The sequence below is a fragment of the Cebidichthys violaceus genome, unplaced genomic scaffold (genome assembly GCF_023349555.1).
Source record: "Cebidichthys violaceus isolate CVI_PGR_0920_01 unplaced genomic scaffold, fCebVio1.0.p SCAF_21, whole genome shotgun sequence".
Taxonomy (NCBI): domain Eukaryota; kingdom Metazoa; phylum Chordata; class Actinopteri; order Perciformes; family Stichaeidae; genus Cebidichthys; species Cebidichthys violaceus.
Window position 1 is genome coordinate 4,482,185 of NW_027176384.1, and position 20,677 is coordinate 4,502,861.

Below are 20,677 nucleotides of genomic sequence, written 5' to 3' on the forward strand. Positions count from 1 at the left end.
AAGCCTAATAGAATCACAGACAGGAATAGATTGTGGACGGCTCAACATTGGCTTTGGCCTTGCTTCAGTGTGTTACAAACCAGGCAAAGTGGGCAACTGCCCGGGAGCCCCAGAAGGGCCCCAAAAGGCTGACTTTATTTTTTAATATTGCAGGGAACAGTACAATACCCAAGCTATGAGACACTTCAACTGCTTCAACAGGTCTAACACAGAGTCCACAAACCCTTGTGGTCTCACCCTTCATGTTTCATTCTTGTTTAGATGCAAATTTTAACTTGGGTTCTGCTTATCACGTGATCTTAAAGGAGGTCCAGGTAAAAATACATTTTTAAGACCTTTTATTACTTCCATTTTGCTCTGTGCAGGTGCGTGTCTGCACTCTGTCCCACTGGTGTAACTGCGTCTTAAAGCGCTTGTGTAAACGTTGGGGTTGATGCCCAATAAAAAAGCCATGGAAGAACTCTGTCACCGGCCGCAGAACAGCCGCAAGTTAGCTGTGTGTGTAGTTCTGTTAGCTGTTAGCCAAACACATCGTCCAAAAGAATTAAAGTGAGTAAACTGTCCCCCCCCCCACACACACACACTGTGTCTCTGGGTGCAGAGTAGCGTCTGGGGGTCGGCGATGCACTCAGCTGTGTAATCACTTGTGGCCCCTACCTGCAGGGGGCCGGTTAAGGGTATTGAGTGAGGAGTGGGCGGACAGTCAATGGCAATAATAAACACAGCAGGGAAAAAAAAAAAGGTGTTATGAGAAAGTGTGAGCCACCGCAACAACGAGAGGTCCTTCTGCATGCAGCCATAACTGGACACCCAAAATATTCTGCAGTTTGCTGCAGCACAATGCGAGATTAGCAGTGGACAGACACAGAGATGAACACTCACTCACTGACACATGTTAGCGTTTGCAAGACATAAAAGGCACCCCTGGAGATCCCCATGTACTTAACCATTATCACACTGACATGATAACTCACCAGGTATGAGCTTTGATGAAACCTTCAAGTTTTTAACAATAATTCTTTTCTTCCCACTTTTAAACTTTTGACCTCAGTGTTTGTTTTTCCGAGGTGCATTCAGGCCCCGATGCAGAGTGGGAGAGAAATCTGCGTATCTCCTTTGTGTAATTAGCATTAATTAGCTCTCAAATCATGGTAGATTAGATAAGGATCAAATGAGCCATTAACACAATGTGCCGCATGCAACGCACATGATCCCCCCCCCCCGTGATAAAGGAATGAACTGCACTATGAACTTGTTGTTGTTGACAAGCGTCAACAACAACAACAGCAGCAGACAATTACTGGTCTGCTGGAACAAAAGTCATGATGAATTTCTGAACGATAGGATCTGTTCTGCTGTTACATCCTCTGCGGCGCTATTTGTCATCTGACTGAGATTCTAGAATGAGTGTCTCTTTTTTTTCTCCACTGCCTGTGTATCCCATGGTTAAAGGAAAGACAGCGTAAATCAAACAGGTGACTGGACGGATGTTTAACATTTGTTCCTTTTTGTCCTGTTGGCCGGAGATAATGCTACATACTAGGTTTAGCTGGGGTCATCACAAGTCACTCAAACGTTTTTATTGTTTTTTGAAATTTGCAAGCATTTTGGAGTCAACGGTCTTACGATGAGACAAAACTTTAATGGTAGCACCTTCACATTCTTGCCAGTACAGACCGCAGTATGTGCTCCCCACACAGCGAGATAAAAAGTGTTCAAGCAGCTGCAAGTGAGCTCTTTTTTTCTTAAATAACTGGCCATCACACGTCTCCGCTCTCAATCCACGAGACAAATCCTGACCTGTCCCATATTACCAGTCAATACCTCAGAATACAGTACACCTTACTGTCCAAAGACAATAGGTTTCAGCTTTGTGCCAACCATCATTGTTTGATCTCTCACAGCAGAGAGCATTAAAGCTGAAAGACGAACGACCTGCCAACTATTTGGCTGTAGATTTGGTTTTATTTTCATTTGGCAAATGGAAAGCTTCATAAAACGTCTTTGTTCTGCTCCTCGACCACTCTAAACAGCATCTGCGAAAGGTAAAGTCTTTCATTGTACCGGGAAATTGTGTTGACAGGGCATTGTTTAGCGGGTAGGGTTAAGCCTGGGGGTTAATAAACGCTCTACCTGACACTGTTCTCTGTGTTTCAAAGCAGCAGTTTTAATTGTCCAAAACAAAACGCTGTATGATAAACGTCTAAATATGAACCTGTCTTCCCTTTCCAGATGCTGAAGGATCAGTTTAAACTTTTTTTTGCATTGCAAGCTAAGCTCCGGTCAAGCTCACAATGTTAAATTAGCATTTGCTCCGGCTCGATGTTCAGGCGCCCCTGTTCTTATTTTATAAGAGGGGATGCTTATTTCAAATTGGATTAAACTCTCATTGCAATGTTTTTTTTTTGTTTCTCACACTGACACACAGACACTGCAGACACTCTCACAATAAAACAAACACATGGGCTGTTCATCTGGTCTCACCAGGACAAATCATGCTTCCAATCACACAAGGATGAAGAGTGGCAGTACTAAAATATGAGTAATTGTATCAAAATAAGAGGCTGCAAAGTCTGGTTCTGAGAAGTGAAGCCAATGCTGAAGTACCTTAAACTTCATGCTTTCTTTCAGCAGGGGGCGACTCCTTCTGGTTGCAAAAGAAGTCTGACTGTATGGCGTTAATGAAAAAATTACCATAATTCTCACTTGATTTATTATCTAATTAAACATTGTAATTTGTTCATCTAGTAAATTATGGTCCCATTTAGAATAAAACAGGCAATAAAGCAGGGTATGCTTTAAGGCCTTGTGATTGACAGGTCGCACGGCGTTGTCCAGTCTGGGATTTTTTTTGTGTTTTTCATCTTATAACTTTAACCCTTTCAGTTCATGAAATTGTGACATTTTGGTCTAAAAAATGTCTTATTCAGCGTTTGGTTGTATTCATGTCCCTTTTGATTCCAAAAAAACAGATGGCGACATCCATTGAGAAGTCATCAAAGAATGACTTCTCAAAACCTTGACCTGACCATAAACAATGTTTGACATGTTGGTGTTTAGTAAACATCACCATGTAAGCGTTATAATTGAGCATTTAGCTCACATTAGCAACCTGCCACTATCTCTCTTTGTCATAAAGCTATCAGATGCCATTTTGGATCATAACATTTGCATTTACTTTGGCTCTGAGTGGTCAAACAACTCTGACGGATGCAAAAAAGTGCAGAAAATCACACCCTGTTCCGAAAACTTTAATGACAGACAAACGTTTCGAGGGTTGGTGTATAAACGTGATTGACGTGTTTAGTTTTTAATTAATTTTGGACCCTAGACCAATTTTTAGGCTCGAAAATAGCATACCCATACGATAATGAGTGTAGCGTTGCAACTGTAAGGGCTATTTTAATACTTTTGGTATTAAAATAACCCTAACCCTTGTGAGATGTGTAGATATGTGTAAATATCAGTATATATGTTACTGGTTAAGAGTAAATTGAGATGGCACACAGCACAAATTGAAAATTCTAATTTTCAACTGGAAAAAAAAGCAATTTCAGGATATTTCTTTATTAGAAATCATGTAGGTCCAAGCTTTCCAGCCCTCCCAGATCATAAAACTATATGTTGAGGGTCTCTAAACAAAGTTTTACTTTGATATAGTGAAGCTTTATCTAGTACATCTTGATCTAGTACGGAGAGATCAAACGAGGTCAACCAAAATGTAATTTTGTTCCAGCTGTTTCATTGTAATTTTATATACTATATAATTATATATTTCATTTCTTTTATCACTAATAGTGTTCAATCTATCCATATGCAGCAGTTTGGCATCATTTTGAGAGCCTGGATCCTCTCTGAGACTGTTAATGTTTGTCATCCATTCGTCTGAATTCCAGTTTGGTTTTAAACACGTGCAAAATTTTGAATTAAAAAAATATTGATTTTAATAGAGAAATTAAAACTAGTAGGAAGCACAAATGCAGATCCAGACAAAAGCAGACACATACCAGCCATGTTTAGAATTGCCAAAAGCCGATTATATAAGTGTACACATGCAACAAAACAATCTCTCTTAATGTCTTCTTTATATTTAGATACCACAAACAATGTTGGAATATCAGATACTCTGCAATCTCTACCGGTGAGGCGCATTGCTATCAAGTTTGACACGTTCTATCACATTTCATGCCAATAACAGAGACAAGTAGGTGTTCACGTCGGCTTAGGGCCATATCTGAAATGAGCTCCATGTCAGCACAAGTACATTGGTATGTAGAAGTGAACTAATCTACCCCAATTATTTTCCTGCTATAAAGCTTTCTGGATATGTAAAGTCTTTCCAAAATAAAAGCTTTCTCTTTAATCGCGTGCTATGCTATGGATCTAAATCTTGAGGATCAGGCATAGAAAAGCAATGACACGCATTGCTCATGACACCGTATTTGTACATTACATTACATTACAGTCATTTAGCAGACGCTTTTATCCAAAGCGACTTACAATAAGTGCATCAACATTGGTAATCAAAAGAACTACTAGTCACCAGAAGTCATAAGTACATTTCAGCAACAAGCTAGTATGAAAACAATAAGTGCTAAGTGGAAGGCTCAGGGTAGCACTTCCTGAAGAGGTGGGTTTTCAGCCTGCGCCGAAAGATGGGCAGCGACTCCACTGTCCTGACATCAGTGGGAAGTTCATTCCACCACTGTGGGGCCAGGACAGAAAACAGGCGTGACCGGGTCGATCGGCCGCCAGGACCTCTGAGCGACGGGGCAACCAATCGCCCCGAGGCAGCAGAGCGAAGTGGTCGGGCGGGGGTGTAAGGCTTGACCATGGCCTGGAGATAGGAAGGAGCTGTTCCTTTCACTGCCCTGTAGGCTAGCACCAGAGTCTTAAACTGGATGCGAGCTCTTACAGGTAGCCAGTGTAGAGAACGGAGAAAGGAAGTTGTGTGGGAGAACTTGGGGTGATTGAACACCAGGCGAGCTGCGGCTTTCTGGACAAGCTCCAGAGGTCTGATGGCCGACGCCGGGGCTCCGGCGAGTAGAGAGTTGCAGTAGTCCAGGCGGGAGATGACAAGAGCCTGGATGAGAACCTGCGCCGTCTCGTCAGTCAGGAAGGGACAAATCCTCCTGATGTTGTAGAGCAGGAATCTGCAGGAGCGTGTAACGGATGAAATGTTTGCCGAGAATGACAGTTGGTCATCCAGGGTCACACCCAGGTTCCTCGCAGTCCGAGTTGGCGTAACCACGGTATCATCAATGGTGATGGACAGGTCCCGGTGCGGGCAACCCTTCCCCGGGAGGAACAGTAGCTCAGTTTTGTCTAGGTTGAGCTTGAGGTGGTGTGTCGTCATCCACTTCGAGATGTCAGCCAAACACGCAGCGATGCGCGTCTCCACTTGGGTGTCACCGGGGGGAAATGACAAGACCAGCTGGGTGTCATCGGCATAACAATGGTAGGAGAAGTCATGCGAGCGAATAACAGAACCCAGAGATGTTGTGTAGAGCGAGAAGAGAAGGGGGCCCAGAACTGACCCTTGCGGAACCCCCGTAGTCAGCATGCGTGGTTCCGACACGGCCCCCCTCCAGGTCACCTGGTAGGATCGACCCGTCAGGTAGGATGCAAACAGGGAGAGTGCAGAGCCTGAGACGCCCATCCCCGCGAGGGATGAGAGGAGGATTTGATGGTTCACAGTGTCAAACGCCGCAGACAAGTCCAGGAGAATCAGGACAGAGGAGAGAGAGTTAGCTCTCGCGGCGTGAAGCGACTCTGTCACCGCAAGGAGGGCCGTCTCTGTCGAGTGACCCACTTTGAACCCGGACTGGTGAGGGTCCAAAAAGCTGTTTTTGGACCCTCATTTGAATGAATGCAGCTATTTGACTTTGGCATGTTACTGTAACAGCTATGTTGACTGCTCAGCTCTTTGTGTCTCATGCAATGAACTTCTAGTACAAAGGAGGTCATGCTTTTCCCACATCCAATTCATATGTATTTTGTGTTTGGATGTAACTGACCACCACTGTCCTTCCACACGCACTATGGCAAGGAGTCATGTTGTTCAGTGTCAAAGCCATATTATGAGGTTGGGGTTTCTTTCCCTCTGGTTTTACTAATTGTTTTACCAACCACAAGGCTTGTGTGAATTCAGTGCTGAGCTGAAAGATGTAACAATGAAGCACAACTCTTTCCAAAATGTATCTTCATTTCCTATCCTGCCCTGATGCTTAAGGCTGTTCATGCTTTGATAGAAAACCATAGAAACAAAATAATACGGTGAAATCTGGTTTGTATTGTGCTTAAATGTTTTGAGATAAATAATAAAAAAAGAGAAATTTGCAAAACAACAAATGGCTATATTAAGGAAAGGTCAAGGCATGTAAGATTAATGTCACAAAACAGCTGCAACAGACATGTTGAAAGTCGTAAAAATTCACAATAGTTTATGAGTTGACTAAATTGGAAATTTTGTATGATTCATTTGATCTAAGGCTATGAAAAAGCTTCTCTACAGACTCAGTTCAGTTCAGATCAGTTCTAGGACGCAACATCGGGATTCCAGACTCCATCCGATGCAAGAACACTGATTCTTATGATTTGATTGGTCAATGGCTCTCCACTATAACACTAGTCTGGGTTCCCCTACGGTGTCACTTCTGCTTGTGTCTGGGATGGGTCAAGTTTCCTGTCGTTACATGCTTACTGTGTGTTCAAAATAAACTTCTTACTTCTTTACTCACTTTTTAAGTTTAGTAACGCAACAAAACCACTTGATTAGGCTTGGGAAAAGATCGTGGTTTAGTTCAAATGTGACGAAGGACGACCTCTATAGACGAGTTTCAGAGAAGCAGCCGAGCAGAAACCGCACTACGCCCCTTGCGGAAGAGGACGGCAGTTAGCTGCTTGCGGACTAATATCACCGGCAGTAAGTTGGTGAAAAGGCTCTGACGAGAGTGGCGGCGCGAAATGACGGCCGTGTCTGTACCTAGATTGAAGTGTGTTATGTGGCTGTTCGGAGTTTCACTTTCAAGAATGTGTGCGTGCAAATAACCAGTAAGTAACAAAGTTCGGTGTTGGTTGTATTTCACCATAAGGTTTATCTTCTGTCATTTGCACGGCAATCTAGTCTCATCTATTTAGCCGCTCGTTCGTTGTTGTTTGCTAAGTGATGACCGTAGGAGATACAATGTACAGCCTATTCAGCATGTTACCTTTATCATTGCATGTTCTTACTAGCAAAGCGATGTTTGTACAAAGGTTGCAGAAATGATGCCTTAGTATAGTTACACTCTTATTTCTGGTTGTAGTTCATATTAGACATCTACTAAATATCTATGCTGACATGTGGAGTTGCACTGTGGACTTGTATGGTACAACATGTTATTTTATATAGAGTTTTTTTACTAATTATTATTTCATGTATATCTGTTTCAGAACCACACACTTGCTTGTTTGACTACTGTCAATAAACATCTCTAAGGAACATCTTGACTGGAGTGCATTCTGATAGATGCCCCCTGGTGGTCACAATTGAAATAAACCAGTCAAATTATACAGTCCTTCCCAGTCGATGTTACATCAAATGAGTATGTTTTTTTAATAAAATAACTACGCTTTTGTTAAGTTACTGTCGTTGGTAATGTTTGGAAGTTATGTAACAAAACTACAGCGTAATAAGTCAACCTTGATGTTTCAACCAGCACATGAACGCACCACACCGCCACACGTTTTGAATCAGTTCAGGCTTTCAAGTGCGTTATCACCCAACGTTTGTCAAAGTTACATAAAAGTGTAAAGGCAACATGATACGGTGACAGATTACACATTGCTAATGTACTGTTAATACAAGCTTTGGCCCTACTGTATCTGATTATGATCACGCCAATGAAGCCATTTGAATTTGATTACCTATCTAGCTCTATAACTTGACTGTGTGTAAACACAGCTTCCGTGAAGATTAACTGCAAGTGAAATCTACTGTATCTCCAGTTTTGGGGATTAAACATTCTTTTACAATTTGACACTATTGTCATACTTGAACAAAAGTATCCATTTAAAAACTATTTTGATTATCTGAAAAATGCATCATCGGCGATATTTTGGAAATGCGTGGTTTACATGGGACGGACGGCAGCGATATGTGATGTGAGACCCCCGCAGATATTTTTCAACTGCAATCCTCACTTCCTCAATGGCAATGTTTAGGGTTAGGGCTGTGGCTTTGGGGCAAGGATTATAGTTAGGATTAGTCTCATGTTAGGGTTAGAGTTTAACTGAATGAAAAGACAAGTAGGGATTGGTTTTGTGCGTGTTTGTGTGAGTAGGTGGTTCACCCTCGGGTTGTCTGAACATCTGTCAGCTCAAATATCAAAGGTGGCGACCAACCTGACCAGTCAGCTGTCACCTATAGGCATCACATTCTATAGGGAGAAAACGAAGATGCCCACTACCCGTGTATGAGCTGGCATGACACGACAGCTAGTTCCTGACAAAACCATACGAGACACGCTGGAGCTGTACCTTTCATTTCAGTAAAGCATTAAAAGCTGTTGTTAAAAAAAGGGGAATCCATCACTGTGAAGGAATCATGTGTGAAACAAGGAGGAAACACAAGAGCCCTTGTACACCCAGCTTTTTCATGGAGGTGATGTAAGAGCAGTGATAGACGGTAAAAACATGTGGCCATCTCCATGTCTCAGCAAATTCTACAATGGGCTTTTGTTTTACAGATTAACAAGAAATCACTTGGACAGTGTAAATCTCTGCTGAAACTGACAAATCTTGAGTAAATTTTACTTGACTCTGGTTGTAGTTTCATAGCGCTAATTAGGAAATGGTAATCGCCTTACTGGCAAAAGGCTCTAGATCTTAATCTGATATAATCACTGAATATAATCCAATAGCACATTGGATAAAGATGACTCGTCTACCAAATATGTGCATAACCTTTTTAGAAGCCCATCTGACTCTGCTTAGTCCTGTTTACTCTGTACTGTATTTAAGTGCAATTTTGAGGAACTTGTACTTTTTTATGTATTTCTGTTTTAAGTTACTTTATACTACTACTCCACTACATTTCAGAGGGACACATGTACTTTTTTATTGCATTACAATTATCTGATAGCTGTAGTAACTCGTGGCTTTTCAGGTTAAGATTTTGAAATTGTCCAGGCCGTGAAATACAAATTATCAAATGTTTCCCAAAAAAGCAAAAAATTTGAGTAAAATAAATAATAATAAAAATAGTGTTACAAAACCTTTTCTCTTCCCTATTAATGATATCAAGACCCCTCAGATTCTTCTTGTGACCCTCATGAGGGGCCCTACCCCTAGATTGGGAACCATTAAAATACTTTACTGAGTATTTGAAACTAGCTCCACCTACAGCTACAACAACCTAAAGCTACATACAGACTGCTACATCAGCAGTGGTGGAAAGTAACTATGTTCATTTACTTACTCTACGAGTGCCGTACTTAAGTACAAATTTGAGGTTCTTTGTACTTTACTTGAGTTTACTGCTACTTTACTCCTCTACATCTCGTAGGCAAATATTGTACTCTTTACTCCACTACAAAATGTGATCAATAAATAATGATGATATTGTTATATCATTAAGGCTTTGTAAATTACTAGGCAGTATGTCTTTTATAAAATATATATACATACATTTAAGTTTGCTCCACATTTACCTGCTGCAGCTTTAAAGCAATGAACAGATTAATGCATCAATAATTAAATAATACTACAAAATAATTTTGTTCTTCGTAGATAAGTAACATTTTCAATGCAGGACTATTTTTACACTACTTTTATTTCATAACTACTTTTACTTCAGTAAAGAAGGACTTTCCAGCTTCTGTTTTGTTGTTTGTTGTTGTTTTATGAGTAACTGAATTTTAAATCAATACATAAAAGACCAAAACATATTAAATACAGATTATAATGAGCCCCCAATGCTGAAAATCCAATGCAAACAGGAAGTAGTCAATTTGATTAGTCGCCTGCGTTCCATAAATGTCTCATTGGCCTACTGGTGGACAGAGATGAAGCTACTACAATACAGTGACAATGTAGGCCAAATCTAGGCTTGAGATGCAGGTCAACGAGGGTATACAAGATGCACCCCAACATCCATGCATATGATCTACCTAGAAACATAACCAATCAGTAAAGGCTGATTAGTAAGTAAAAGATAGACCTGTACGAGAATTCATCCCAGTCCACCAGTCTATCAGTCATCAGCTGTATCAGCATCGGGATGTTATCACGAGGTCATTGAGTCTGGGAGGCAGAGTCGGAGAAGGAGCGGGGGATGTAAAGAGTGAGGGGAAAAAAAAGAAGAGGGACATAAAGATCCTAGACAGTGAACGTGAGGGAGATAAAGAAAATCTTTGAGACAGAGAGGCAGATTACCGGGTCAAAATGGACAGAGAGAGGAGGGCTGAGCTGTCATATGACTGAACTGCTGGGAAGCCTCACCTTGAGACCACATGATCTGTATCTGCTCTGTCTCGGGGAATTGTGGGAAAGACAAGGAGAGGAACTTTTGTTTCTGCGCTCGGATTTCAGTTAAGATTAGAACTTGTTTACATCATGGTATGTGTTTTAGGGACAGGTTAAAGGAATGAACTCCCCTGAATGAATGTCCTGTGTGTGTGTGAGTGAGAGAGAGAGAGAGAGAGAGAGAGAGAGAGAGAGAGAGAGAGAGAGAGAGAGAGAGAGAGAGTGAGTGAGTGAGTGAGTGTGTGTGTGTGTGTGTGTGTGTGTGTGTGTGTGTGTGTGTGTGTGTGTGTGTGATTCTGCTCTTTCGCACTGCTCGATTTCCACTGAGCAAAGGAACGCCATCCAATCCAAATCCTCACAGCGTGTGTTACTCTGACAGGCCGTAAGAATGTGCGGTGTGTAAACACTCGGCTAAATGTGTAAACCATCTCGAAGCAGTGAAACTGCGAAACATATAGAATTGAGGGGAACAGCTTGATCCACACGGAGTCAGAGGGAGAACTGTGGGAAAGAAATCCAAAACTTTGTTCCCAAACACAAGCTGAACATCTTTTGTTTCTCTCATCATTTTGGAATGAAGCATCACATTTACTTGTATTCGATTTGAAGGACTTCAGTACCCAGAATTTATTTATTGGTATATTTGGTTAGGGACAGTGCACACTAATAATAAAACATTCCTGTAAATGCACCAGAGTCATAGCCAAGAGGCTATTTTTCATCTGTAGTCCCACGTTCACTAACCTGCTAGAAAAAGGCCCGACAACCCCTTAAGGTGCTTGACCCCAGCCGTCTTGCAAACACCACATTTGACGCAAATCTATTAGAAAAGTACCTGAGCTCCACTTGACTTTCATTACGAAACCCTTCAATGTCTCGAAAAGCAGAAACAACCTGAGAGAAACGTTTTTTTCTCTCAGAGTTGCAGAGTGATGGGTGGACCTCAGTCACCATTGGTGCTTTTGAAGGCGCCAATTGTACAAAACACCAGTGGCAAGACGTGGGAATCGGATAATTCCGACTTTTAATTTACCGTCACCCACCAACTTTTTCCTCTTTGCGTATTTCCGTTTAAAATTGAACATCTAATTCAAAGCTTGTGACTGCATGGTTCGGGCTTGTCAAACTAGATTTTGACAAATGCAGCACAAATGTGGCTAGATTATTAAAGTGTGTCATATGAGTTTGGATCTGGATCCAAATTCACATGATCCTTGGGTCACGGGTGTCTAGTTAGCAACTTTCAGTTAAAGGACAAGTTCTGAATTTTTCAAGCATGTCCTAAAAGAAGAGACAGGTGCCCATTATATACAGCGAAACGTTGTTTCTAGCTGTAATCATTGCTCTTGTTCACACTGGCCACTAAGAGGTCTCTTTCAAATGTACTTCCAAAGTAAGAGATGCAGTTCTCAATCAGTGCGTTGCAAAGTTTTATTTAATTTAATGTGAGGAATTATATGAAATCAGATGATTAACTTCCAAAGTAAATGTTGTGTATGGATGTCACGAGAACCGATACTTCAGTACCAAGTCAATGCCAAAATTCTGAGAACATTTTTCTACAGTACAGTGGGTACTGCATCGTAGTTTTTTACCCTAATGATGCAACATTGTGAACGAAAACTAGCTTTCCTCCTGATTTCAACACAGATTTAACGTTAGCACAGTCCTGCAGCTAACGTTAACAGAGATTGCATTGAGGTTCATTATGATACGTTCAAGCTCTACAACATAATTATTAGGCAACAGTAAATTATAACGTTATCATGATGTGTTCAAATGTAATCTTGTAAAAAAAAAATTAATTGGCGAGAAACATGATAAATACAGTTGTTTGTTCATTTCTTTTTTGATCAAATCTTAATTATTCAGGATAATGCCATTGAAATTTACTCTCTTTTACAAGGGGGGGTCCTGATAAACATGGCAGCGAACATAAACGCCAGATAAAACAGGGAGAACCATAAAAAGATTTGAAAGAGATGTTTTCGCATCAATATAAATGAGATATTACAGAGGGAATTATAGCCTGTATAACTTCCTAACACTAGCTCGAAGTCTTTATTGTTTTGTTTCTGATTTCTTTTAACGTGGTATCGAATCGGCTATTGAGAATTGCGGAATTTCACTGGTAATGGGATCAACTACTACATATTTTGGTAGAGTAACATACTTACTGCTAGATAGTACAAAAGTTCCTCAGCTCAGTCCAGAAGAAGATTTGACTGAACAGCCTCTTATAAAGTTTAAATAGACTATGGAGCATATGTTTGATTAAATACATTATTCCACATGAAATCTTACCCTCCCTGATGCTTTTGTTATGTTTACATGAGATTTTCTTTGTGTTATGGAGTAAAATTGGTCTAAAACAAAACCAGCTTCCAACATGAGTGGTCGTTTACTGACTGGATTTGCTCTTTAAGTGCCTAGCTGATGAAAAATCCCCAGTGACCAAGGAGAAGTTACCTCCTATCTCTATCACCTGTTTGTTTATTCAAACCTCTCATGAGGAAGCGCGTTTTTCCCACAAACCCAACTTGACAGTTTTTTACAACACTGTAGCAGCCTCATGAGATGTCTTCCAATGTACAGTGTTTACCATTTAATTCCTGTCTTTTGTCCTCTGTCACTGGCGGCAATAGTTACTCATGCGTCTTCTCCTTACGCATTATTTCTGTTTGTCTGTGAATTGAAACCAGCACCATGCTTCGTAAACCTTCAGGCTAAGATTGACTTTGTTTACTCATGTCATCTGGATTTTGCCAGACAAGTCCTGCAACATTAACTAAATAATTTGGGCAACGAATGAAACAGGTATGAGAAGGGAGAGTGAAGCAGAGAGAGAGAGAGAGAGGCGGGGAGTTGGATTCACTCAGAAAGGTTGGAATGCAGAGCAAAAAGGGACAAGAGGAACGCTCCATAGTAACATTCTCAGTGTATTTGTGGCCCCTTTCTACCCTTATCTCCTTTATGTTCGTCCCATGAGCCCAGCCCCTAATATGTTCACACCCCTCGCTGCTGATTTTTCTCTTTTCCCCCTGAAGTAAAACACAAAATGTAAGTTGTTAAACTGAGTCGGCGCAGCTGCTCCACACTCAGAGTCTAACGTGCACGCAACAGCCCACAGCTGTAGTAGAAAGCTTTTCTCAGGCTGCACGGGAGGCCAGTTTTGACTCAAGTGCCCGTAAAGTCAAAGAATCACTAGAATGGAACCGGCCCCTCTCTCTCGCGTCCTTCCCTGCGTCCTAATCTCCTTGTCCTGCTGTGTGCCGGCATGCAACAGCTGCTCCAGCAGCGGCCACACTCCAACACACACACACAAACACACACACATAAGAGGACTCCCACAGCAGCAGGAAAGCATCCACCAAAGGCTCAAGACGCCCACTGATTCGCACCATTACGCAAAGCTGCCCAGACCACATGGCATATCAGACAACTGTACCGCAGCTGTAGCAGGTCGCTTTTAATGGAACCACACTCCTTTTTGAGGTATCCATGGTGGCATTTCTCCTGGTGGCATTTCTCCTGTAGTCCTGTAGTTTAGGATATCTTCAACTTTGACTGTACATGTCAAAACTTAATTCAAGAAAACTTCAGATCCGTATAAGTGGTTGTTTTGAAGTTGAATAGCTAGACTGGATATCTTTTGCAGATATCTATCATTATATTATTTTTAGTAAAAAATAACTTTCCAGATATCCTTAACGTCAGTCTTCCCTATAGGAAGAACTCACTCACTTTTGCCACTGATGTGTATTGGCCTTTCAATTTCAGATAAACACAATTGCATATTTGACGTCTGCAATAATATTCTTACTAAAACAACTCTCATGTCAGATATCTACAATCCAATTGTTACAAGTCAAAACTGAAGTGGTCCATTTTGGCACATTTTTATCTTCTTTTTGGATACCCAGAACAAGAACAGATTGCATTTGCATTGTTTCTAGTAATAATCTTGATCATATATTAAAAAAAGTAATTTTGGCAATATCTGGCAAAGGTGACATCATTTTTTTGTTTTGGAAGAATGAAATTGTGGATATTTTAAATGTTAATTACGGGTGGGTAGAATATGATTACGGATATGTGCAACACATATGTTGAAACAGCTTGTCATACTGCAGCACTGTTTATCTGTCTCCATGTTATGTTAGCAGACTGGACACACGCACACGGGCATGCAAGCAGCAGCAGCAGTATTTTTGGGTTACTGGGCTATTTGGCTCTTATCCCATCAGCAGTTCCCAACACATTTAAATACTGATATCTGAGGGGGAAAATTAACAAATGAATCCACACATGCACTCACATTCATGCAAATCACAAAACTTCAAACTGTGTAACTTCAATTTATAACAAAAAATAAGTTTAGTTGCATTTGTCGAAAAAGACAAAGTTTAGGACCTCAGCAGACGTCGAAGAGGACCTCTGCGCGCGCAGAGGCTGTTCACTCTCCCCCTCGTGCGCGCACAGCTTTAGTTTACATGCATACACAAACAAATATCCACACGGGGTAAGGGACGCGCAGAGAGGGAAACAAGACTTTTGTGTTGGGAGTCAACTGTGACAGCTCAGCTTTCACTGCGAGCGCAACGAGGCACAATTAGCGTGTTCGGTAATCCGCAAGATATACAAGCTGAACCACATCTGAGCCATTCCCGTGCGCACCGGGCCAGTTCCGCTCCCTCCGACACGCCGCACACCGCCTTTGTAAAGAGCAAGACTTCCGAGTGCATGTGAAAACAAACACCAGGAGAGTATCCAATGTTTGTGTGCGTAAGCGAGCCAGACCCAACCCTTTAGTGTACCTGTGCACAGAGAAAGAAGGAGAGGGAGGGAGATAGAGAGAGAGAGAAGTAGAAGAAAGGAGTGTGTCCGCACTAGGTTACCTTGAGAAAGCCCACAGCGCCTTGCGTCTCACTTTCTACTTTTCTTCTTCTTTTTTTAACTTGCCAAAGCTCAAGCTTACAGAAGGAAATAAATCCCTGAACGCTGCATGCAACTCCTCTGCTATACAAAAAGTAAATATTTAATCTGAAGACACTTCGAACCAATTTAGACGCCGCTGCGGTGCCTGCTATTTCCTAAAGTTCCGAAAGCTACTCCAACAGATTTGCAACGCTCTCCATCGCGCGATTTGGTGCACTTAAAGTTCAACTTAAGTCAGTTGCACTCATTGAACACTTAGGGTCAGCCTCTGTCACTCCACTCGCGTCAGATTCTCCAAGAACCACAGAGTTCTTTAGCGACAAAAACATAAATAAATAACAAAAATGCTCCACGAAGCACCAAATGAAACAAACTGAGTGAAGCAGTTCCTACCGTAATAAAGGTAACCATAGCATCGGCGGGTTAGTATCCAACACAGTCGACATGAAGGTGATTAATCTGTAGACAGAATCCTTTGGCGAAATCTTCTCACTTTCTGAGGGCTGCCGCCTGTCTCCGCGCCACACTGGTTCTGCGTGGAGAGGATCAGGGTGTGCGTAATGCGCTCTGTGTCTCTCTCTCTGTCTGTCTCTCTCTGTCTGTCTCTCTCTGTCTGTCTCTCTCTGTCTGTCTGTCTGTCTGTCTGTCTGTCTGTCTGTCTCTCTCTCTCTCTCTCTCTCTCTCTCTCTCTCTCTCTCTCTCCCTCCCTCCCTCCCTCCCCTCTCTCTGGACTACATAATCTACGCCGCTCTCTCTGTTACAGGACAGATGGCTCTTGGCGCACGCTGCTGCAAAAACCTGCATGCATGCTGCCACTGTCTGTCAGCGGAGCAAGCCTGCTGACATGAATTAGGGCACCGAATTAGGAGCGTGTGTGTGTGTGCGTGTGCCCAAAGCAACCTTTACGTCTTAATGTAGTGCTGGCTGACATTTGACAGGTTCCCCCAAGACTCAGAATTTCAAACAGGGTTGTATTCCTTAATAAAAAAACCTTAACGAACTGAAGAAGCCCGAAAGTAAAATAAATTATTTGTTCTAGAGGAGGCTACTTACTATTAACGCATATGTACTGTACATGTGCAGTTAAATCCCTCTATATTAAGGAGCAAACAACAAAAGTTATATTACATACAGTGAAGTTGCTGTGAAGTACAGACACATTAGAAGTCAGCATAACCTTCTTAAAAAGTTCAAAAGCCTTAATGTTCCAGTGTCCATGCAGCCATATCCAGTCTGTGGCTGCGGTTGAATCGTCTTATTTGCGTTGGAAGGTTCCTAATTGAGTATGATTAGTTTAAAGTATCTATAAGTGCTGGTCAACTGACTGGTAACTCATTGTTTTATCCCACATCTCTTTAAACAGATTCTGCATTATTATGGCAACGGGACTATTGGGTTGGATCCAGGTAAACGGTCTGTATGGAGAGCGAAAGAGGCGCAACACATTGACCGAAATGCAATCTGGGAACCCACCGGCTATCACCTGACAATTTAGCTTTTTATTGATTTAAATTAGCTTGTAACCTGGCGACTTGTGAAACAATCCGGGCGTCCACATCTTCTTTCAACTCCAACCCGAGAACTATAGTCCCTCGCCCCCAAAGGCTTGTCTATCGTTCAACAGCGATCACTCGCTGTTATTGTTGCTGATTCTCCATGTAGACAAACACGATTTAATTCCACGGATGTGAATTCAGCTCGTGTATCGGTTTAGGACAAACTCTTTCTGTTTCTGTGTCTGAGCTGATTTCACAACCCGAGACATCAAAACAGACTTGGCAGCGTTTCTACTAGCTGCACATCTGGTCTTCCTCCTCCATCACTTGTCAATCTCAACCGCAGATCTGGTAAAGCTAGTGCTTTTTTGGTCTGTTACAGAGACATGTGGCGTTTTTGGCCACTAGTGGTGCTATGGAGCCAAGAGACCCAGTAAAGCCGGTTTCACTGTAAACATCTTTGGTATTTACAACCAGGTTAAGTTATGACATTTTCTGACTGATAGAACACAATAGTTGTCCAACACCAGTTCATTAAAAGCTTTTGTATTCGTAATTGTAAACACACAGGATAATATTAACTCACTACGTTCTTACGATTTAAAATATGTAAAATCTGTGGTTAAATCTGTGGTCTCCCATGTTTTTTGAAATTCTAGAGTGAACAAATTTTATTTTCTTTCAAAAAGAAACAAAAGTCTACAAGAGTGGGTTTATTACAGTGTCCTTTTTTTTACCTATAGCATTAAATGATCAACAATGGTAGAATCTAAAAAACTGAGCTTTGTGCTCATGTCCCACACTAAAACAACTGTATGGGTGCTCTCATTAATTTCCCCAAGGACCCACAACTTCAAAAAGAAAAGAGGTGCAAGCAATTAGATGGGACGAAGGAGTAGAGAAGGGAGAGTGCGTTTGAATAGGCATATGGTTGTCTAGGTATGCAGACAGTAGGTATCCTCTCTGGTAGCACTTTTTGCACTTAAGTTTTGCATTTTACATTTCATATTTGTTTCAGTTTAACATAAGATAAATGGTGTAGTTAGCAAAGAAAAACAAAAGCACAGCCACTGATTGTTGACGTAAAAATGATGAATGGAGTGAGGAAGGTTGAAACACTGAAACAGGTGGCATGTTTGAAACAAAAAGACGTCGAGTGCATCTGTGGTTAACCAATCACCTGGTTTACTTTCACGCCTGTAATCTGCCCTGTGCCGGGCATTTCAGTGGCACCAACACAGATGGATGCATTTTTTTTTTTAAATCATGGTGAAATTTGTACTTTTTTTGTTTTATTTCTCATTGTTTAGTTGTGCAATTCACACGCGAGTAACTGGTATTCGCCTGCAAATAGGAACTTTCAAACTGTTACCAGTAAGATATTTCTTCACGTCTCCAGAACAGAAAGCAAAATGCTAATTTTTCCCATTAGATCTCATCAGAGCTAAAGCTTCGACCCGTCTGCGCTCACTGCATGTCTTTCACTTATCTCTGGATGTTACAAAGTGAGGGACACACTGTATATTGTTTTGTTTTTTCCCCCCTCTATGACTAAGCATTGGTCATACATCATAAGAGGTTCCCTAACGCCAGGCTTTGGTTCAGCATCATCATTGTAATGGACGTTTTTAATTTTTAACGAGCACAATGGCAACGCACGTCTCCAGCGAGCCCCTCGGGCTTCCCACGTGATGTGACAACTGTGTAATAATTATCCTGGACTGCGGTGAAATCATCAAATATGAATCGAGCGGGGGGGACTTTTTTAGAGGAGAAAATGGGGATGGAGAGGCCAAGAAAAGGAAAGGAGTCAGCTGAGAGAGGGGAGGACGATGAAGAAGAGGAGAAGCAGGGAAAAGATGGAGAGGAGGAGAGATGAGAGGAGACAAGACAACTATGCAGAAGGAGGAAAGATAGAAAGCGAAGGAAGGAGAGATTTAAGAGGAAATGTATGAGAAGAGAGGTTTACATATAATACAAAAAATATTTCTGAATAATATCAAAGGCAAATAATCAGGCTTTAGTTGCAATAAAATATATATCTATATTTTACAGTAGTAGTAGTTACCTTTTATTTATTAAACAAACACACATTCAGTATAAATGATAAAATATACAACAATAACTAAAGAGAAAGGGGTATAGCACACATATATATATATACATCTAGATAGTAAGTGTCTTCATTGCCTTTTTGTTAGTCGGAAAAGAAAGCAGTTTCACATATTGCTCAACATCCTTCACCAAAACAACAAAAATTAACATTTCGTTGTTAAATTTATATTCATGAATAAAAGATTTTCCCAACATTATTATAAAATGTATTATAAAAAAACATTTTTTCTTTATTTCATGGGTTTGTGAAGAAACCAAACATCACATTTTCCCCCAAAATATAATTATTAATTTAGATCAACTCAAAAGAAGCTCCAAATGAAAATTATGAGATAATTCATTAACATTTTGACTTACAAAATTGGAAATCGTGGCACAGTAAGTTCAACTTTGAATCATAAAGTTGAAAACTCTGAGATGGTGAGTCAGACTTTGTATCTCATAGCTTTGACTTAACGTATCCTATTTGTGACTTCACTTAGTATCTCATCATGTTGTTTTGATTCAGACTACAGAATTAGGGGATTTACAAGAAAAATATTTTAAAAAGAAGTGCCTGAGCCTGAGATATTCTGCCTTTTAGTGTCATACAGGTCAAACCCTCAAAAATCATTTGCATTTCCCTTAATGCAGCTTAATGAATAGCATATTTTCATTTGACCATAAAAACCAGCGCTAACTTGGCTACGCAATTCTTTTTGAATTCCCGAGCACATTTAAATATAAAAATAACTAGCTATTATTTACCCCAACATTTTTTTATTTTTACCCTAGAGACGGACCTACTTCGCTGCAGAATGACACACCGCCAGGCGCCACCGTGCTGTCATACTGACTCTCCTGAAGGTGTTCATCACACCTGGAACAGACATTACTATCCCGTAAGGTTCACCTTGTTCACTACTTCAGTAAATAGGACAAACATGTATATCTAATCGGTTCAGCTCATGAGTACATTGGTTCAGCTACGAGCCAGAGCGCTAACATTACGCTAATAAGATTCAAAGTCAATAACATTGTGTTCTATTGAGTAAACAGCAAATATGATTTGAGAGTATGTTTAATAAAAAGGCGAGCTAGCCATCAAGCCAAGTCATTTTCTCCAAATCAAAAGCAGGATTTTTACGAAAAACGTGTGTAGCGCCTGAAGTAGGGAGTTGACTGATGTCTGGGAAGTGAGACAATCGCTTCCGTGATCCAAAGAATCAGTAAGTTCAGAGGGGCGGAGCACTACTTGCAGCTCGAGTATTGCAGTCTCCATCCGGTTGTGTTCAGAGGCTCAGGACCTGAAGGACTACACTCATTGTTGTAAATAAGGCATTCAGATTTATAATCAGCCATGACAGCCATGGCCGGAGCCCTGCTGGAGCTCTTTTATGCTTTGCTTTGGAGGGTTTTATGTTTCCCAGGCACTGTACAGTGTTGGCGTGTGAGGCTTCAAGATTTATTGGTACAACCGAGGTTCAACTCAGTAAATGGCTTCTTAGATGGCTCCGTGGAAAGGTCTGACTTCACAGCCAGCAGGAGAGACATTACATTGTGGTCCAGTTTCTTTGCTGACAAATACGGACCTGCAGACATTCAGAAAGCTCTGCGTGTCCGTTTGGCATCCAGAGTCGGGT

The 20,677-nt window shown here is 41.2% G+C and overlaps 1 protein-coding gene across 3 annotated transcripts in view; it reads right to left on the minus strand.

The window, feature by feature from the left end:
* ntf3 (neurotrophin 3) overlaps positions 1–16,040 on the minus strand; it is a 38,969-nt gene extending 22,929 nt beyond the window's left edge. For 2 of the 3 annotated variants that reach the window (XM_068716748.1, XM_068716750.1), the window contains exon 1: positions 15,838–16,040. In XM_068716748.1, coding sequence (XP_068572849.1) covers positions 15,838–15,855 — 18 coding nt within the window. In that variant the 5' untranslated portion in view covers positions 15,856–16,040. Of the gene's footprint in view, positions 1–15,404; positions 15,475–15,837 lie in introns of those variants that run through there. The other variant, XM_068716751.1, reaches the window with a different exon arrangement.
* Between the last annotated feature and the right edge of the window lie 4,637 nt (positions 16,041–20,677).